Below are 18165 nucleotides of genomic sequence, written 5' to 3' on the forward strand. Positions count from 1 at the left end.
AAAGCTTTGGATCTTAATAAGCTTGTGAGCAGTTGCGGACAGGCCATCTGTAGAAACCCCCCCCAAGCATTCAAACGTGTCACATGTTTTAACAATCAATGACTTAAATAAGCCTTTGATTATGTTCCGGCCCGCCATCTAGTGGCTCAGAAAAAAATTGGCCCAAGGCCAAAATTAATTGCTGACCCCTGCTGTAGTACATATGCCAGGGCTGTAAGTGGCGCTGTAGTCTGCCACAAAAGCAGTGAAGAAGACTTCCCTTGCATGGTTGCCATGGTTGCCCTTCTGTTGATTCTCCGCTGTGGCTCTTTTTCTTCCTCCCCGAGGCAAGCGTTTGCTCCTGCTGCTTTAAAACAAATGAATAATGACTCTATATATATGTAAGGGATAATGTGCAGCGACGTGGTCATTATGGGGAAAAGAACACCGACAGGCTGATCAGGAGCCCGACGCGAAGCGTATGAGACATTAGCCTTAGCTTAGCTTAGGTTTTTATGTTGACTAGCAATCAAAATTGGAGGCAAGGGGGAAACAGCCAGCCTGAATCTCTCCAAATTACAAGTTGTTGAACTATTACTGGACGCTTTTATGTTGCAAACACACTGTCTCAAAATATTGATATTTAGAGTTGACATTCGGCGCTTTCACACCGGAGTACTTTTCCCAGGAATAGTTCCGATAGTTCCTGGGATTTTGCGTTCACACAAAAAATATCTCGAATAGCTGGGCGAATTGCAAACCACGCCCCGTAAAACTCGGAAAGTTTTGGGAAGCCGCCATTGTATTTGCTGGCATTAGCATTATTAGCATTAGCATTATCCCAGTGCACCAATGGAGAGAGACTAACTTATGGCAACACCATTAAACCCAAAGCAGAAGAAGAAGAACTGACGTCAGCAGCTTCATTTGCCTAATCCTCCCTCAGGGACTTATTCCGGGAACTAAAGAGTTCCGATTAACTAAGTACTGGGAACTAAGTACAGCAAAGTACTTGGTGTGAAAGCGCCTATTGGCCTATTTTTCAACATTAGACCGAACTAGCTTATTTGCCTTGCTTCCATTTCTAATATTAAGTTAGTAATTTTCCACCTTTTAAAACTATTGTTGCTGCTTGTTATTGCGCACAGCATTGCAACATGAGTTTAAAACCTGCAATAGCCATGTGTCATTCCTAAAACATTGGCCTGGTTACTCTGTATTATCTCCGTAACACACTTTAAGCTATTTATATAGGGACTATTTCTGTAATGGAAATGAGTTCCAGTTGAAACAGATAACTTTGAGGATCATCAAGGGCAACCAAGATTGTTTAAATTATATGTAGCCTATATTGCAGACGCTTCTTCCAAAGTGACTAATTGGATCTTATAATATAAAATGTTGATCGTTAGATTTTCTGAATTCATCAAGTCTAACCAATCAACCCTGTAAGCCCGTCTGAAACAAAAGCACATACAGTTTAAAAACACGCATTTTCTCAAGACCAAAGCCAATAAGAGGCTGTTAAACCATATTACATGTTTAGCTTGTTGTCATGTGAAACACAGATATGTTCGTGAATATGCATTTAGAACATGCCTAGTCCAGGCGTACACCGCTATTTTTAAAATCATGGATTTTCTTTGTTCATTTCCAAAATAATCCTGTCCACACAAGCAAAGTTAATAAAAAATCTCCATAAAGAAACCTACCAAAATACAATCAAAAGGCTGTTAAGTTACGTTTGGCCACACACAAACAGACACATGGGGATCTAGTCCAAAACTGGCGACACCAAAAATAAAAGTTTGTTAATCTTTAACCTGGAAGGAGTTTTACAAGAGGTGCAATTGCAATGACCTAAAATGCTTTGATTTTTCTCTAAAACTAAAAAGGTACATTTTTTTATTTAAAAAAGCTACGTTTTCAACCAAAAAAGTATGTTCTTGTTATTTAGCCTGAACCACAATGTGAACAGAAGAATATTTTTTTGCATCGCTAACTAATCTTAAATCCATTTCCACATCTTCTTTTAAGACCATTATTAACTCAGCTGATATCATCCTTGATAAGTTTGTGTTTGATCAAATAAACGCAAATTAATTGGCACACGGCGACCTGGGGCAGGTAGTCCTCCAGTATGGGAGTGCTGGTGGTTTCAAGAGCTCCAGGCAAACTATAATTAAGCTGCCATGTAGAGTCTGCTGCGTGCACTGTACTTGATGGGTACTTGAATGAGGAGTGAAGGGGCTGTCAGTTGGGGCCCAAAGCTAGTTTTGTGCCCCTGGTTCTGTACAGTGATGCTTCTACACTGTCAAGAGTTGAGGTATCAGTTTACAGGGGCCACCCCAGGTGACAAATTATATACGGGCAGTGTTTGCTATTATCGACTATGTCAATTTCGCAGATGCTGTTATGTTCTGGGTGGGAACATTCATATCATTTTTCCAAGTCTTGTAAAGAAGTAGCAGTATGTCTAAAGAAAGTACACATGTGGGGAGAGCCCTGTGAATTCCTACTTTCCAAGGAGAATAAGCGTGTTAATTGTGTCCATATCGTTAGGCCCAAGGGTCTGCAGGTCTGTAATTGCATATGAGCAAGTCATTTATTATGTCTTGTTTATGAGCTCAAAATAGGATCTAACTGGGGCCATGGAGAGCCGAGCCCCAAAGACAGACTCTCACTTATAACAAGTGAGGTATTGATGAAGAAGGCCGCAGGAGGGAAGGATCAGGAAGGGAATGATAGTCACTGACATAGGGAGAATTAAGTGTCCAACATCTTTAAAATAAGGATTGATCAGACAAGCTTCAAATAAAAATAAAAACTCCATTCAAACACTTAGTTTGACATCTTTCAAAGATATTCTACTTAATGCAGAACGTGGTGATATTAGTTTGTCAACTGCTGTTTTCAAGGTCAATCTTAATTTTTAGGACACATTGACTAAAAGCCCCTCGAGTGCAAACATTATTTTTATTTAAATACCTTCAATTCCACTAGGCAGATACCATCTATTGAGGAAGTTCATGTCATTTGAACAATAACTCCAGAACAAGAACTAAATTAACCTTGTGTTGACATTATTTTGGGAAATGTTGACCAGATAATTCCATTTTTTTTAACAAGACCATTTTAGCACAGGCTTATCTTGAATGTTGAACTGAGAGATAACATTTATGGAAATATAATCCTTATATAACTTTGGAAACTGTTCATTGACAGGTTTTGAAGCCTGGGCCAGAACTGCTGAACACTGAGAAGGTATATCAAATTGTCAGTTAAAATGATAGGAATAATATGAAATATTGGTTAATTGAGCGTGTGAAATATTCGGATATACACATTAAGATTTAAGTCTGAATAATGAAAATGTTGCTACATTATAGAACTGCTGAACTTCTGTAGTACTATAGGACTATGACTATATATGTTTACTAAAACACCATGAGGCTGATCTGTCTATCTGGTTGAGGAAGCGGTATGGAGCAAATCAATTATTCAATAGTTATACAAAAATATAACAATAGTTTTGATCAAATAACTCGATAATGCAACAATAATGTAGTTCTGACTATCGGTGCTTTCACAAAGTATTTACTCCATTCAATCAATACTTGTTCACCAGTAAGGTGGATAGAAATGTACAGAGTTAAAGCAAATAATAGATCACTTAAGAAAATTACATGTTGCATGACAATTAACTTAAGAAGATTAAAAGAAGATATTTAGTCACATATCATGATTTGCCCAACCCTACCTCCACCTTACAACTTGTCAGAAGTAAACACAGGTAAACTGGCATTACTGAATGTAATCATTTGGTGTGACTAATTAAATATATAACCACTTTACCCTAAAAAAGAACTGAATGTACACTAGTTTTGACTCCAAACACCTCTGACTAGTCTAAATAATAATGAGTAGTGAGAAGTCATGATAATATTGACACATTGAAGGTAATAGCCTGCATTAGGTTACACTGTTGAAGGTGCCCAGGCTGCTTGTTTGACAGTCCACATTTATGACAGCTCACTTGTGATAATGAACCATGTCTGTTGAAATATTGAGGGGGGTTAGCTAGAGTAATAACGGTTTGCTTTATTATTTATAAGCAGGTATCTTGCTGAACACGAGTTAGCTTAGCGAGGGTCTCCACGAAGCTGCTAGCTACATTAATGGACTAAATGCTGCGTTTAGGTGTCACGCTGTGGCTGGGAACAGGCCAGAGACACCGCTGACACCTCTGAATGGGACAAGGTGGGAATAAGGTGATATGCAGGCAGGCAACTCACGTAGTGTTTAGACGGATTGCGCCTCTTCTGCACGTCCACGACTTTCACGTCCAGTACAGTCCGAAACTGCATCTTGACCCTGCAAAGGCTATGCATTAAAAGCGACAGACAGGCAGCTGCTGAGGCTCCAGATAAGCTATCTTGTATCACGGGAGCGAAATCACCACATTCATCGCTGTGTCACTTAAAAATTCAGCGGTCCATGAAGACAGCAGCTCCTCGGCGGCGCAGACTGACGCAACGACCATAAATATGATCAGAAACTTATCAATAGTACATATGAGCTTTTGCTGGCCGGTGGCGGTGAAACACACAGCCGAATATCCGAGCAGAGTGGGGTTCACGTTGCTTCAGCAGCACAGTCTGGCCGGTGGCGGGCGGCGCGCTGGTTAAGGCGGTCACCTTAAAAATAGAAAAAAAGTGATGTGAGTTCCTTTGTGTCTGCCGCGGTGCCTACTGGAGGGGCATCTTTATACCTGGAGGTTACCGGGGTGTCTGAATGCGAAGGGAGCAGGCAGATCCAGCGCCTAACCTCCTCCTGCCTTCCAGCAGGCGCAGTTAATTTAGGGAACGGAGTGGGATGGGCTTCACACACGTCCTCAGGGCGATTTGGAATGAAGCATCCAATAAAAAAAGATTTGCCTGTGCCTTCTTCGACAAGAAACGTACTGTGAGATAGGCTAATGATGATGTGTTTGTTACGAGCGGAGACACTCGGCCTATCATTTCACTAATCTTCCCCCGGGGCCCCAGAACTTTTCCTTCCCGCTTCAGAGCATATTAAATAAAGTAACGTAATGTCTCAACATGCAGGCCTGAATTCGACACGAACTGCAGGTTATTCGTTGAAATGTTCCTACTTCTCCCGGTGTGATAATGAAGCTGTGCTCACTTTGTTAACACTCTCCAATCTCTGAGTCACGAGCAGCTTTCTGGCCGGAGACACGAGCAGCTGGAGATATGGATACAGATGTTTCTCAGGCGACCAATCAGAAGCAGCCTGCTCTACATGAAAGAGCCAATTAACGAACGAACACTGCCCCCCTGTGCACACGGCAACACATGCATGGTGCTAAAGCTTGGACTTATTACTCCTTTTTAGTTCACTAAATGTAACACCTAAAATGAATTAAGCCCCTTAACAGGTTTTCATGGCATGAAGATCAGATAAGTATCACATTTTAAGACCTTCTGTTGTTATTATAATGACTTTACTGTAAGCACTAGCCTAAGGCTTGAACTCCAACTGGGCATCTGCCCCAGGGGATTTAAAAGCTCCAAGCCTACTGTGTGTGAACTGCTTTGGTGTGAAGTCATATGTATGGGAAGATGTAAGGATGGATTACCAATAAGGCAAAGATTTTCAAGGGGTCAATGAGAGAAAACTAATTTGTAGTTATGTAATGTATACATCTCAAGGGCTTTCTTGCAAATCAAACTTTTTTTATTTAATTGACAATCCACCAATGTTCACGTGATATTTACTCATCATGATTCTGATTGTTTTCTACATGGACTCAGAGAGTGCAAGTGTTTAACTGAAAGCCTGTAAAACAAACCGGGCATATAGTTTCAAAGACTTGGGAATTTTCCAGACTGGGAAAGTCTAATAAAAATGTAATTGAGTTATATTTTTAGTCCAACTTTCAGAAGTTTGATTCTCAGCCTAGATATGCATAATGCAAGTTGGATGAGTAGTGCATTATATTTATGTCAGTATATCCACATGAAGATACAACATATTTGTGCATGTTGGATTTTGACGTGCTTGCAACTGCTTTTTTTAAATGATGATGACAGAGATGGTAATAACAGCCAATTATTGGTATTATTATTTAACACTGCTTTTCCTACAGGTTTATCCTATGTAGTTTTTGTGTGCCTTGCCAGTCAGATTGGATATACTGTAAAGGGATGCAAAAGAAATATTCTATGGGAGGACATCAATTGAGAGGGATGGGGACCAAGAGGTGCCTTGCATTTTAATGCAGCTATTTACAGCCGCTGTTATATATTTTCTATTTATTTTGGAATGTATACAATCATTATTAATTACAACATTGGATTTGCAAAATTGTGTCAGCATGGTTAAAAATGGACTTAAATGGATCCCAAAATATTGGTTTTGTCAAAGAGATGTTCTTGACAATAGTCACGATGAACAAAGGAATACAAATGACATGATTTATTTCAATTGGATGCTCGCATTTTGGAGTAATAGGCCATACTAAATATAGTATAAATATATACAGCCAAACTGTGCCTAAGTTAAAACACAGTGTAATGGCTGTCGCTGGTGCTGACGACGTCACTGTTGCACTCCAGTGATTTGAGGACCAGCTCCAGTGCCGCTCTGCTCACATTCAGGCTGTAGCGCTGCCTGACTGCAGACAGGATGTGCAGGATGTGGCAACCCTTTTCTGCATCTGCGGGCACAGGAGGAAGACACTGTCAACACAGGCATGTGGCCATGGAAATCAAGGTTAGATGGAGGCTTTAGACTTTTTATTTAGGCATTTTCGTTGGCCTTAATTTTACAACAATCTTACAGAAATATGTACATTTCACTCGGAGTATCACACAACGGTAGCCTTTCTATTGTGAAAATTAAGCCATTAATAAAGTTGTGCAGCAATTAAGTATTTTTGTCAGCAACCCATCACAAGGGCTCCCTCAACAAAAACAATGTAATGTTTCCAATGGAATTAGGAATATTGTAGAAAACAAGATCTATGGCAAACACATTTATGATACTTACAATAGTTGATGCGTAAATGCAATTGGCAGAAGTAGAAAGCTAAAGTTGGGCTACAAATAAATAAACAACATGAAGTTAACATGACTTCATGTAACCACTGTATCAGTACAATGAGGCTTAATAGCCTTTTTAAGTCATTTGTTAGCAATCACCATTTTTAAAAGCTTTAAACATTCACCAGTGGTGTGTTTACTGAAATTTTTTTCTATGTCATAAAACAAAGTGTGAACATTTGGTCAGTTGTATTTACCATAGACCTTATTTCAGGAATCTAACCAAAAACAAATTTTCACATTTAGACGAGTGAACCCGGAAGTCGTAAAATGTCAACTAATTTACGGGTTAAAGAATCATTCTTACACCACTGTATTGAAGCAGAGATGGTTAAGTAGGTACTTTGCGGCACTGCCTCAAACACCTCCAAACACCTCCATTCGACACCTTTGTTTACTTCAGTTACATAGTGACATCACTATGTAACGCTGGCGCTTCTATTGGTTAGTGCTCCATTACATTGTAAGTGATAGGCTAAGGGACGGGACATCTCTAAGCGCTTGGCCAACTGCAACAGAGGCGGCCAGCTAACCAATCAGAGCAGACTGGGCTCTGGTTTCACACAGAGGGTGAAAAGAGGTGCTGCAGCACAGGCAGTATGAGAAAAATAAAGAGCTTTTTGAACATTAAAGCATGGACACATGTCACAGTAGAGGCACAAAAGACTAATATCAACCTGAACATTAGCATAATATGTCCTATTTAACTATTAACTAAAGTAACTGCTTTACACAAAACATTGCCACAAAGGTGAATTAGAAAAATTATCAAAATATTGATACTTGAAGAGTACTTACACTTCTCTCTCTTGCAGTCCTCCCTGATGATATCTTTGACGGCTATGAGTAGATCTTTGTCCTGTGCAGTCACCTGGTGATGGAAAACAACATCGAACACACACGTTCATAAGGCATCCTCACTTTAACTGCTGAGTTGTTAAGAATAATTGAAGGACTCTCTGATGTTTCTTACATGATAAAGCTCATCCTGGGATTTGACCTTGCGGTAAACAATACCCTCATCCTGAAGAATTTTCAGGGCCTCCTTGAAGAGCTGCCGGAGCTGCTGGCATGCAGATGGACCCGCCACGGGCTCCTTCGTAGCAACAAAGAAGCATGGTAATACAGCAGTGCTAAAATGAAATTACATTTAAAATGGCATTTTCTTCTATGTTTTTGAAGGATATACTTTATTATATTGAAGGACACTTGAAATACAGTCTGACGTTTGATTTTTCTTTCATCCCACCTCCACACAACTTCAAAAATAAACTGATCCAATATTATAAATCGGGCGTACCTGTTCTGCTAGTGCAGTTTGAGGCTGTCTAGGGATCAGAGGCTGCAGGAGGTCCTGAACATCATACGGCCTGAACCTGCTTACCGACTTCTGCTTAAAGAAATCCTTGATGATATTGGTTGCCTTGCCGATGGAACTGACAGCTGATTCACTGAACAACACAGAGAGAAAATGGCCTTCATACAATTCATACTTAAGGCCCTGACAAACCAAACTGACACCAAAAAACAAGTCCCGACGGACCCGACTGTTGTGTCGCCTCACGTCTCCTGTGTCTTGGCCAAAAAGTCGCACTGGAACACACCGCAAAGATGTGGGGCGCACGCTCGTGAACTGTTAGCGCCGTGTTAAGGCCCCTACACATCAAGCCGATTTCGGCCGTCGATAGATGTCGATAGATGTCTGGCCGTCGATCAGCGTCCTGTCGCCCTACTCAGATTGGTGTGTCCCGCACCGCCGTGTCTTTTCGGCCAAGCTGACACCTTCCGCTGAGCTGTCGGCAAAATAAATCACTGATTGGCTGTTCAGCTTAGTGAATCAGTGCATGAGAAGCGAGGTACACAAACAAACGATTAAGGAATGGGTAGGGGCCTTTATACATGCCCACTGCACCTTGCAGGAGCGCGCACAGTGTAAAAAATCCAAAACTCACAGATATTTCAATGATTTGTATGGCAAAGTTAGGTTTGGAAACGGTATTATTTCCTTTTTGGCGGGCATGCATAACACGGCATAATACTGGAGCATCGCTGCGGGGAACTTTGGCACTGTTCTGAGTTTATTTTAATCTGTCAAAATGACGGAATGCTGAAAATATTCGGTTTACGCGCAGAAAGAAACTATTTAAGCATTGTGGCTGGCAACCTTAAAGTACTGCTGCTAACACATTCCATGCATCAGTAATTATAATCCAAGATTATATTAATATAAAACATCATAACACTGACAGGCAAATGATGTATCATCATGTACATCTGTATCTTCTGACTTTTATTGTAGTATACTCAGTGGAGTAACAAGGTTGTGATTGGCTGCCCCCCCCCCCATCGCCCCAAACATAAGCGCACGCTGATGTGCTCACACACGCACGGACACACACAACCACTCAGAAGCGCCACATGTAGGCTATCAACAACAGCCTGCCCTGGCCTCATACCACCACAGCCTGACAACGGCACAGCAAACTAATCAAACAATCACTTTACAGATTTAAATCGAGATTTCAAGGACGATGTATGACATCTAATTTCGTAAGTTTAGCCGTTACATCTCCTTGTTCTCTCTTGTCCTTTCTCTTTGGAGTGCCGCTCTTGTGCTTTGGTTTGCTGTACATTATCAGGGTTCCTGCAGGTTTGACCAACTAAAATTTAAGCCTTTTTTTAAACCTTTTAAGACCACTTTGAATATAATTTAAGTCCTGTTTCACGGCAAGAAAGTATGAAGGAAAATTGCTATGAAAGAAGAAATACGTCCCATAATTACTTACAAAGTAGAGAAGAGCAAAGAGGAGATAGTTTGTGTGAATTACTTTCAATTGTGGGTAAGGGTAGATAGCTCCCATTGTTCTATGACCTGTCAATCATCAAACCGGGGGTCATATTTCATTATGTGTTCATTTTTATCTGAGGTTGTACCCATGGATGTATAACGAATAGTTCTACCGCAAAGTTATTCTCCGTGGGGACTTCCGGCAACAATCTTGATTCTGATTGGCCAGAAGACTCGAAAGAAAATCAGCAAAGATGTTTTATTGAGAAGATGATCACTACGTGACAGAAGTTTTCAAAACCGTTTATGGTCTCCGGTACTTCCAGTCCAACGCAGACTGCATGCACAGCGTTTTCTTCACTCACACATCTGCGACCCACTCGAAACGGGTCCGCGGCCCACTTTTGGGTCGTGACCCACCAGTTGAGAACCACTGTCCTAAAGCATATAATATATATCAGGATACAGCCGTTGTGTATTTTATTATGTGAAGCACTAAATGGTTTTAGAAAAACATTGACTCTTTGTTTGTAGATATCAACTAAACTAAAGCACACAAATAAAGAGTGTAATGTAGGCCTGTTATACTGAGTGATATATATAATTATACACACTGCTCTGCTTTCTGCACGGACCTCGCAGCTGTTCTCACTGTAAACATTGCGTCGCGATTAAAGCAGTTAATAAAATAATATCCAGGGGATGCATGCAGAGCTGTCATTGGCTGAGATAAGTCCGGCCGTGCGTCACGACTCTTTTAGAGTTCACTGTTGCCGGAAATACATCCGCGGAGGACCCATCAGTGTATACTCGGTTATAGCTCCTCCAGAGAGCCTCCTCGATACTCGATGCTCGATCCTTGAAGTGCATTTAAAGAAATGAGATGTCCTTCAACATGGCGCGCTCAAATCCATTTCCGGGTCACTACCGGAGGACCGAGGATTCGAGGAGGGGAAATTAGAGAAATGAGAAAGGCCCCCGTGTGTGCCTAATCGTTTGTTTGCGTACCTCACTTCTGTTTTGCTTATCATGCACTGATTTGCTAAGCGGATGAATCAGATTGATTTATTTTGCCGACAGCCTCCGCTGCCGATTCAACTTGGTCAATCGGCAGCGGAAGGTGTCGGCACGGCCGAAAAGACACGACGGGGCAGGACACACCAATCTGAGTAGGGCGACAAGACGCTCATGGGCGGCCAGACATCTATCGGCGGCCGAAATCGGCTTGGTGTGTCAGGGCCTTACACTTTAATGTATATCTATCTACAGATAACTGATAGTCCTCGAGTCAAATCAAACTCCGATAACTAGTTACAATTTCTTTAGAAAACTATGTATTTGATTTATTTTAGTTTTTCTAATAAAATGTACATATGAATTATACCTTAGTGCAATCTATTGTTGGGATGTTTAATGTGCTTTGCTTTTGCAACCCTTTAAAGGGCAACACTTGTATTATGTTTAAGCCCACAAAACTCTCAGTGTCTTCACATGTGCGTCATTGCTAGTCTTTTTTCTGTTGTAAGGTAAGTATGATTGGTGTGCACAATTTACATCTAAGAAACGCTACATGCTAAATGAAGCAGCCAGTGTGTGTTCAAAAAAACAATGAATTGCTAGTATTTTGACTGGTGTTGCAATTGCAATATGATGCGCAATAATGGATGGATTGATAATTGTGTTATCATAATTGTCATTATGAAAGACCTTCTTGAGACAAGAACAAAGACAGAATGTCTCTTCTTATGTCTCTCATTACAACATTTATGAAGGGTATTTTTCTAAGAGGATATGAACCAAACAGATTTGGGATACTGTATATATACACAACACAATTTTTTTAATTATATTTGAACACATACCTACAATTTAAATGCTGCATTAGTCCATATTGCAACGTTGATATAATTCAATTAATTGCACAGCCCAAGTGTGTAGTGATTTTTATAGTTAATCACCTAAAACAGCTTTCTGTTAAACGCAATAGTAGAGTGACGTCAGAGAAATAAAAACTAAAAGGAACAGCAGAAGAAGAGAGGCAGGAATTAAACAGGAACATGGTGTGAACTGTGTCAGTGTTTAAAAAAAGGTGAAGAGACTTGGACAGTTACAGAAAACCTCCATCAGTGCTGCCATCATTTAAGTTATGCTGCAGTTGTTGCAGTTCCAGCCATTGGTTTGAGCGGAAGAGCCAATGTTTTTTTTGGCAGAAGCAATACCTTCATTTTTAAAACCAGAGTCTCTGTCAATTTGTTGGTTTATTTAGTGTGTAGATGTGAAAGGAGCAGATATCGTACTCTCCCCTTCTTCCCTTCTTGCTGAAGCGAGAGTTAATTCTCATTAAATGTGAATAGAAACATGGTAATAGTCATTCCTTTTGACATTTTTCTAGAAATGTGGTCAAATGTTCAATAATTGAATGGAATCCTGGCACCAGTGATGTAATATGCTTTGATGGTGCAATATAAGGGATGGATGCTCGTACCCGGTTGCTGTAGGTTGCAGCTGAAGTGGTTTGTCATAACACTGCCTGTAGAGCTGAGGAACCTCCATCATCCACGCTATCTGGACCGCCATCACTGGGTCGTTCACTTTATCTGGGAACACACACACAGATACACACACGTGATGAATGGTGTGTACTCTCAAATAAAGAATGTGCACTGTGTGTGTTTGTGTAAGAAAGAGAGACGCGTGTAAGGCATCATTAAACAAGACCACAGTGATAGGATAAAGAAAGGCCTTGCAAGGCACTTTCAGAGTGTGTGGGTCACTGTGAGAATGCATGTTCATGTTTCAGCATGTGTAGTTTCTGATACAATGGTTAAATGTTGGTATTTAAGGCCATTGGTAGTCTTATTCTAATCAGAATCAGAATGTGTACATACTTTCACCTGGCTGCTATATCACTGAACTTTTACTGGATGTGATTTTTTTTATATTGTGTAATTATAATTTTTTTTATATTCATATTTCTTTCTTATACATGCTTGCTGAGAGATGTTAAGCTGTCTTTGGCTCTTTGCTGTAACTATTGTAAATGTCCCCGAATAAAGGTATTCTGATTCTGATTAAAATAAATTAAATAAGATAGGATACTTATATATACATAACAAGTTAAAGTAAGAATGTGGAATATAATAAAATGTAGGGATGTCCCGATCACCTTTTTTTGCTCCCGATCCGATTCCGATAATTTGATTTTGACAATCTGCCGATATTGATTTTTCCCGATTCGATCTTTATGCAATGCATTAAGAGAAAAAAAAGGTAACAGATAAAGGCTGGTCATCCAACGCGATGAATTCAGCTATCTTGGCTGTTATCTTTTTGGTCTTTTCACTGTTCTGGGGCAGTTTCTCTTTCCTTTTAAAAGTCTCCGCCTTGCAAACATTGCATCTGGCTGTTACACTGCCTTCACTTTCAATGTTATAATACTTCCAAACTCCTGACATTTTCTCTGTCCCGATTCCCGAGTCACCAGCTGAACGTAGCCTCTCGTTAGCTTACTGCTACTATTAGACACTGCGCCCTGCCCACTCTGTTGCCAGATTTGAGAGAAATAAGCAACCAGGTCTATGAAAACAAGCCCAAAAGAAGCAACACATACTGTACATGATGTTGTGTAATTTGAAACCAAAACTAAGGCCTCAGGATGACTTTAAGACGTGAACATGGTAATTTTTGTTTTGTAACATTAAATAAAATAATAAAAATATGATCGGCTCCGATCCCCGATCACGTGATCGGATCATCTATAATAAAATGTATATATTTATAAAAACATAAAAGGTTAATTCCAGGTTTTTATTTTTATTTTAAAAACCTGGAATAAAATATCTTATTAAATTGGAAATAAAAAGGAAGATGTTTATATTTAACAAAATATATTAAGAAATAAAAATAAAAATATTTATATAAACATAAAGTTAAAGTAAAATATCTAATACAAAATAATATTAAAACCAATTAATACAAATATTTATACATACATAATAAGTTTGAGTATTATCGCTGATGAATACATTTCTGATAACAAATAGCAGATGGCAGTCCTGTGCACTCACAGAAGCAGTTGGCCATGATTTCTCTCTGTTGTCTGGACGTCTTCACCGGTCCTCTGACCCGAAGCAGCTCTCCGATCTCCAGCCGGCAGCGGCTCTGCTGCGCCTGCCTCAGCTTCTTCAGCTCACTCACGGGGTTAAAGCCCCCATCACTGGGTTTTACCCCTGCTGGAGATGAGGGGAAATTAGTATAGGATATTATGATATTACACGGTGGTTTGTGTGAATAAATAAATGTAATTTATAAAGGAATAGTTGAAATGTAGTTAAAGTAAAGGTAGTAATGTAAAATAGGTCATTTCAATGAATCTCCAACTGCTTTTTACATTTATTTAATGAGAATATTTTCCAAATGTACTTGACACTAAAAGAAAGGGAAACATTTAGAGTTGGGGATATTTACATGTTTTTAAGCTATGATTTTGCTGGTCCAGCCTTTGGTCAATGACTGTGACCCATGAACTATAATGGACATCTGCAATTAACTCTCATGGAGAGATAAGCAGCATGGTCAAAATAGAGACAACATTTACAGATATTATGTAAATGAAAATCAGTACATTAATCAATTTATTTTGGAAGTCAATGTGCAGTGATTTGGCAACTTTAGTGTACTTCTGCTTCATTAGAAGTCTAATACAAAGCAAAACAAGCATTACTGAGATTCATAAATCAAACTCACAGTTCAAAGAATTTTCCTCTTCTTTGAACAAGTCATTTTTCCAACATAGGCAGTTTATCACGCCGGTACCATCATCCACTGTGAACAGAAGAAGAGACACTCAAAACCTGTTTTAGCTTGTGAGGAGTTAAGGATGCCAAATTCTGTAGGCTATTGTACAACAGGAGAGTGTGTGTCAGTTTGTGAGATGTAAATAAAGAATAGTGATCTCAACATTTCATCCAAAATATGCAACAACATCATTGTGTTGCTAAGATGGGCCACACACACACACACACACACACACACACACACACACACACACACACACACACACACACACACACACACACACACACACACACACACACACACACACACACACACACACACACACACACACACACACACACACACACACACACACACACACACACACACACACACACACACACACACACACACACACACACACACACACACACACACACACACACACACACACACACACACTCCTTGAGATTGTACCTGTTCTCTTGTGCAAATAAACCTCAAAGTGTACAAATCTTGAGAGAGAGCAAGCACATTTTGTGGCATCTGCTGGCAGTGAAAAGTACTTCCGGCATCTGCCACAGATGCCACTACTTGCCGAGGCATCTGCCGATGCTGAACGGGAGTTGCCACAAGTTGCCAGAGTAAGAGAAGGTTTACGGCAGCTGCCACTCGCCTTCCGTGGCAAATGCTGCTGTTTAAACCCGTATTTATCGTGTAAAATGTCGCTGTTTAGGCATGACTTTATCGAACTGATCTGTACAGGACTGAGGACTGATGTGTGATCTCTATTTTTCATAAAGATTAAAAAGATTTTACTTGGAGAACGTGGTTTATTAAAATAAACGTGCTATTTTTATGAAAATACTCAAGATACATTATAAGTAAATAAAGACAACTTATTGACATTAAGATCTGTCATTATTGACCAGAGGTGGGAAATAGGCTAACGAAGTACATACAGTGGGGCAAAAAAGTATTTAGTCAGCCACCAATTGTGCAAGTTCTCCCACTTAAAAAGATGAGAGAGGCCTGTCATTTTCATCCTAGGTATACCTCAACTGTGAGAGACAAAATGAGAAAAAAAAAAATCCAGAAAATCACATTGTCTGATTTTTTAAATAATTTATTTGCAAATGATGGTGGAAATTAAGTATTTGGTCACCTACAAACAAACAAGATTTCTGGCTCTCACAGACCTGGAACTTTTTCTTTAAGAGCCTCCTCTGTCCTCCACTTGTTAACTGTATTAATGGCACCTGTTTGAACTCGTTATCAGTGTAAAAGACACCTGTACAGAACCTCAAACAGTCACACTCCAAACTCCACTATGGCCAAGACCAAAGAGCTGTCAAAGGACACCAGAAACAAAACTGTAGACCTGCACCAGGCCGGGAAGACTGAATCTGCAATAGGCATGCAGCTTGGTGTGAAGAAATCAACTGTGGGAGCAATTATTAGAAAATTGAAGACATACAAGACCACTGATAATCTCCCTCGATCTGGGGCTCCAAGCAAGATATCACCCCGTGGGGTCAAAATGATCACAAGAACGGTGAGCAAAAATCCCAGAACCACACGGGGGGACCTAGTCAATGACCTGCAGAGAGCTGGGACCAAAGTAACAAAGGCTACCATCAGTAACACACTACGCCGCCAGGGACTCAAATCCTGCAGTGCCAGACGTGTCCCCCTGCTTAAGCCATTACATGTCCAGGCCCGTCTGAAGTTTGCTAGAGAGCATTTAGATGATCCAGAAGAGGATTGGGAGAATGTCATATGTTCAGATGAAACCAAAATAAAACTTTTTGGTAAAAACTCAACTAGACGTGTTTGGAGGAGAAAGAATGCTGAGTTGCATCCAAAGAACACCATACCTACTGTGAAACATGGGGGTGGAAACATCATGCTTTGGGGCTGTTTTTCTGCAAAGGGACCAGGGCGACTGATCCGTGTAAAGGAAAGAATGAATGGGACCATGTATCGTGAGATTTTGAGTAAACCTCCTTCCATCAGCAAGGGCATTGAAGATGAAACGTGGCTGGGTCTTTCAGCATGACAATGATCCCAAACACACCGCCCGGGCAACGAAGGAGTGGCTTCGTAAGAAGCATTTCAAGGTCCTGGAGTGGCATAGCCAGTCTCCAGATATCAACCCCATAGAAAATCTTTGGAGGGAGTTGAAAGTCTGTGTTGCCCAGCGACAGCCCCGAAACATCACTGCTCTAGAGGAGATCTGCATGGAGGAATGGGCCAAAATACCCCACAACAGTGTGTGAAAACCTTGTGAAGACTTACAGAAAACGTTTGACCTCTGTCATTGCCAACAAAGGGTATATAACAAAGTATTGAGATGAACTTTTGTTATTGACCAATTACTTATTTTCCACCATAATTTACAAATAAAGTATTTAAAAATCAGACAGTGATTTTATGTATTTTTTTTTCTCCTTTTGTCTCTCATAGTTGAGGTATACCTAGGATGAAAATTACAGGCCTCTCTCATCTTTTTAAGTGGGAGAACTTGCACAATTGGTGGCTGACTACATACTTTTTTTCCCCACTGTATACTCAAGTACTTATGATTTAGAAATAGTCTACTTGTGCTTTAGTTGAGTATTTAAATGGTATGCTACCCCAGGTAAATGGTGTACTTTAATCCACTACATTTATGTATACCTTTAGTTACTTACTACAGATTCTGATTAATGATGAGAAATATAATCAATTCTTAAATCACTTTAGTTACTCCTGGAGTAAATTCACAAGCTCATGTTGCTGAAATACTTCATAAATTATTTATGTCAATGATACACAAGTACACACATAATGTATAGTGTTTAATAAAATATAATAATACCAGTGAATATATATTTTATTTTTATTTTGGTGAGGGGAATAACAAGATTACCTCCATAACAGAAGAAGTCTTCTCTTTCTCTCTGGTAAACCACTGTCCCAAGTACATCAACCTTGTAAATTGGATGGAAGTTGTAGAAGTAAATACCTGTGGGACATGGGTGCATACAGGATAAAAATAATAAATAAAGTTGGCTATGAACTTACAGAATGATAATTAGCTAGCTTACTTGCCAATATCATATTTACAGCAACTGACGTTAGTTTGCAAGTTGTTAAGTATTAAGAAATGTAATGTTACGTGTGAAAGTTATAATGTATAGATAGACCAAGGAGTCAGGACACAGTGGGTTTCTATAAGTTAGAGACAGTTAGCTATTGTTACCTGGCACCTGTGTGGACTCTGTCATCTGCAGGATGTCTCTGACATACAGCCTGGCGAAAGCAGAAAAGATCGGGTCCAAACCCCATAACATCGATGGGGGCTCTTCCGCTTGATCCATTGTAGGGGCCTGCATTTCATTATGAAAACCAAATAGATTATGTACCTATTGTGTTGAACCGGTGTAGGTATGTGTTCGGCCTACCGGATCTGTTCGGGGTCCGTTACGCTTACCAATGACGTCAGGCATTGGCTGTACGGCAACCCAAGAGGAC

General features: G+C 40.0%; 2 protein-coding genes across 13 annotated transcripts in view; both read right to left on the minus strand.

The window, feature by feature from the left end:
* sh3pxd2aa (SH3 and PX domains 2Aa) overlaps positions 1–5363 on the minus strand; it is a 172623-nt gene extending 167260 nt beyond the window's left edge. For 5 of the 8 annotated variants that reach the window (XM_079645431.1, XM_079645430.1, XM_079645432.1 and 2 more), the window contains exon 1: positions 4275–5362. In XM_079645431.1, the coding sequence (XP_079501557.1) occupies positions 4275–4370 (96 nt within the window). In that variant the 5' untranslated portion in view covers positions 4371–5362. Of the gene's footprint in view, positions 1–4274 lie in introns of all 8 variants that reach the window. The other 3 variants (XM_079645429.1, XM_079645426.1, XM_079645423.1) reach the window with 2 other exon arrangements.
* A 1081-nt stretch (positions 5364–6444) lies between these two features.
* On the minus strand, positions 6445–18162 carry stn1 (STN1 subunit of CST complex). 5 transcript variants are annotated; one of them, XM_079645552.1, is made up of 9 exons: positions 17894–18160; positions 17561–17656; positions 14620–14697; positions 13941–14102; positions 12359–12470; positions 8386–8536; positions 8059–8181; positions 7884–7956; positions 6445–6700 (listed from the first exon to the last, which is right to left on the minus strand). In XM_079645552.1, exons 1-9 carry the CDS (start codon positions 18024–18026, stop codon positions 6543–6545), a joined length of 1086 nt encoding a protein of 361 aa, XP_079501678.1. In that variant the 5' UTR covers positions 18027–18160; the 3' UTR covers positions 6445–6542. The 5 variants fall into 5 exon arrangements, with proteins under 5 accessions (XP_079501678.1, XP_079501679.1, XP_079501677.1 ...); XM_079645553.1 differs by having other exon boundaries at positions 13941–14105; positions 17561–17621; positions 17901–18159; XM_079645551.1 differs by having other exon boundaries at positions 13941–14105; positions 17894–18155.
* Positions 18163–18165: the final 3 nt, after the last annotated feature.

This window comes from Notothenia rossii (assembly GCF_949606895.1).
Source record: "Notothenia rossii genome assembly, chromosome: 1".
Taxonomy (NCBI): Eukaryota; Metazoa; Chordata; class Actinopteri; order Perciformes; family Nototheniidae; genus Notothenia; species Notothenia rossii.

Bases quoted from the DNA above. Each gene is read 5' to 3' on its own strand.
- stn1 (XM_079645551.1), bottom strand. From the start codon at position 18,026: ATGCAGGCCCCTACAATGGATCAAGCGGAAGAGCCCCCATCGATGTTA. The intron at 12,471-13,940 runs GTGAGTGCACAG...GTGTGTTCCCAG, and splicing joins AATCATGGCCAACTGCTTCT to ATAAAGTGAACGACCCAGTG. The intron at 7,957-8,058 runs GTAAGAAACATC...TTCCATCACCAG, and splicing joins CCCAGGATGAGCTTTATCAT to GTGACTGCACAGGACAAAGA.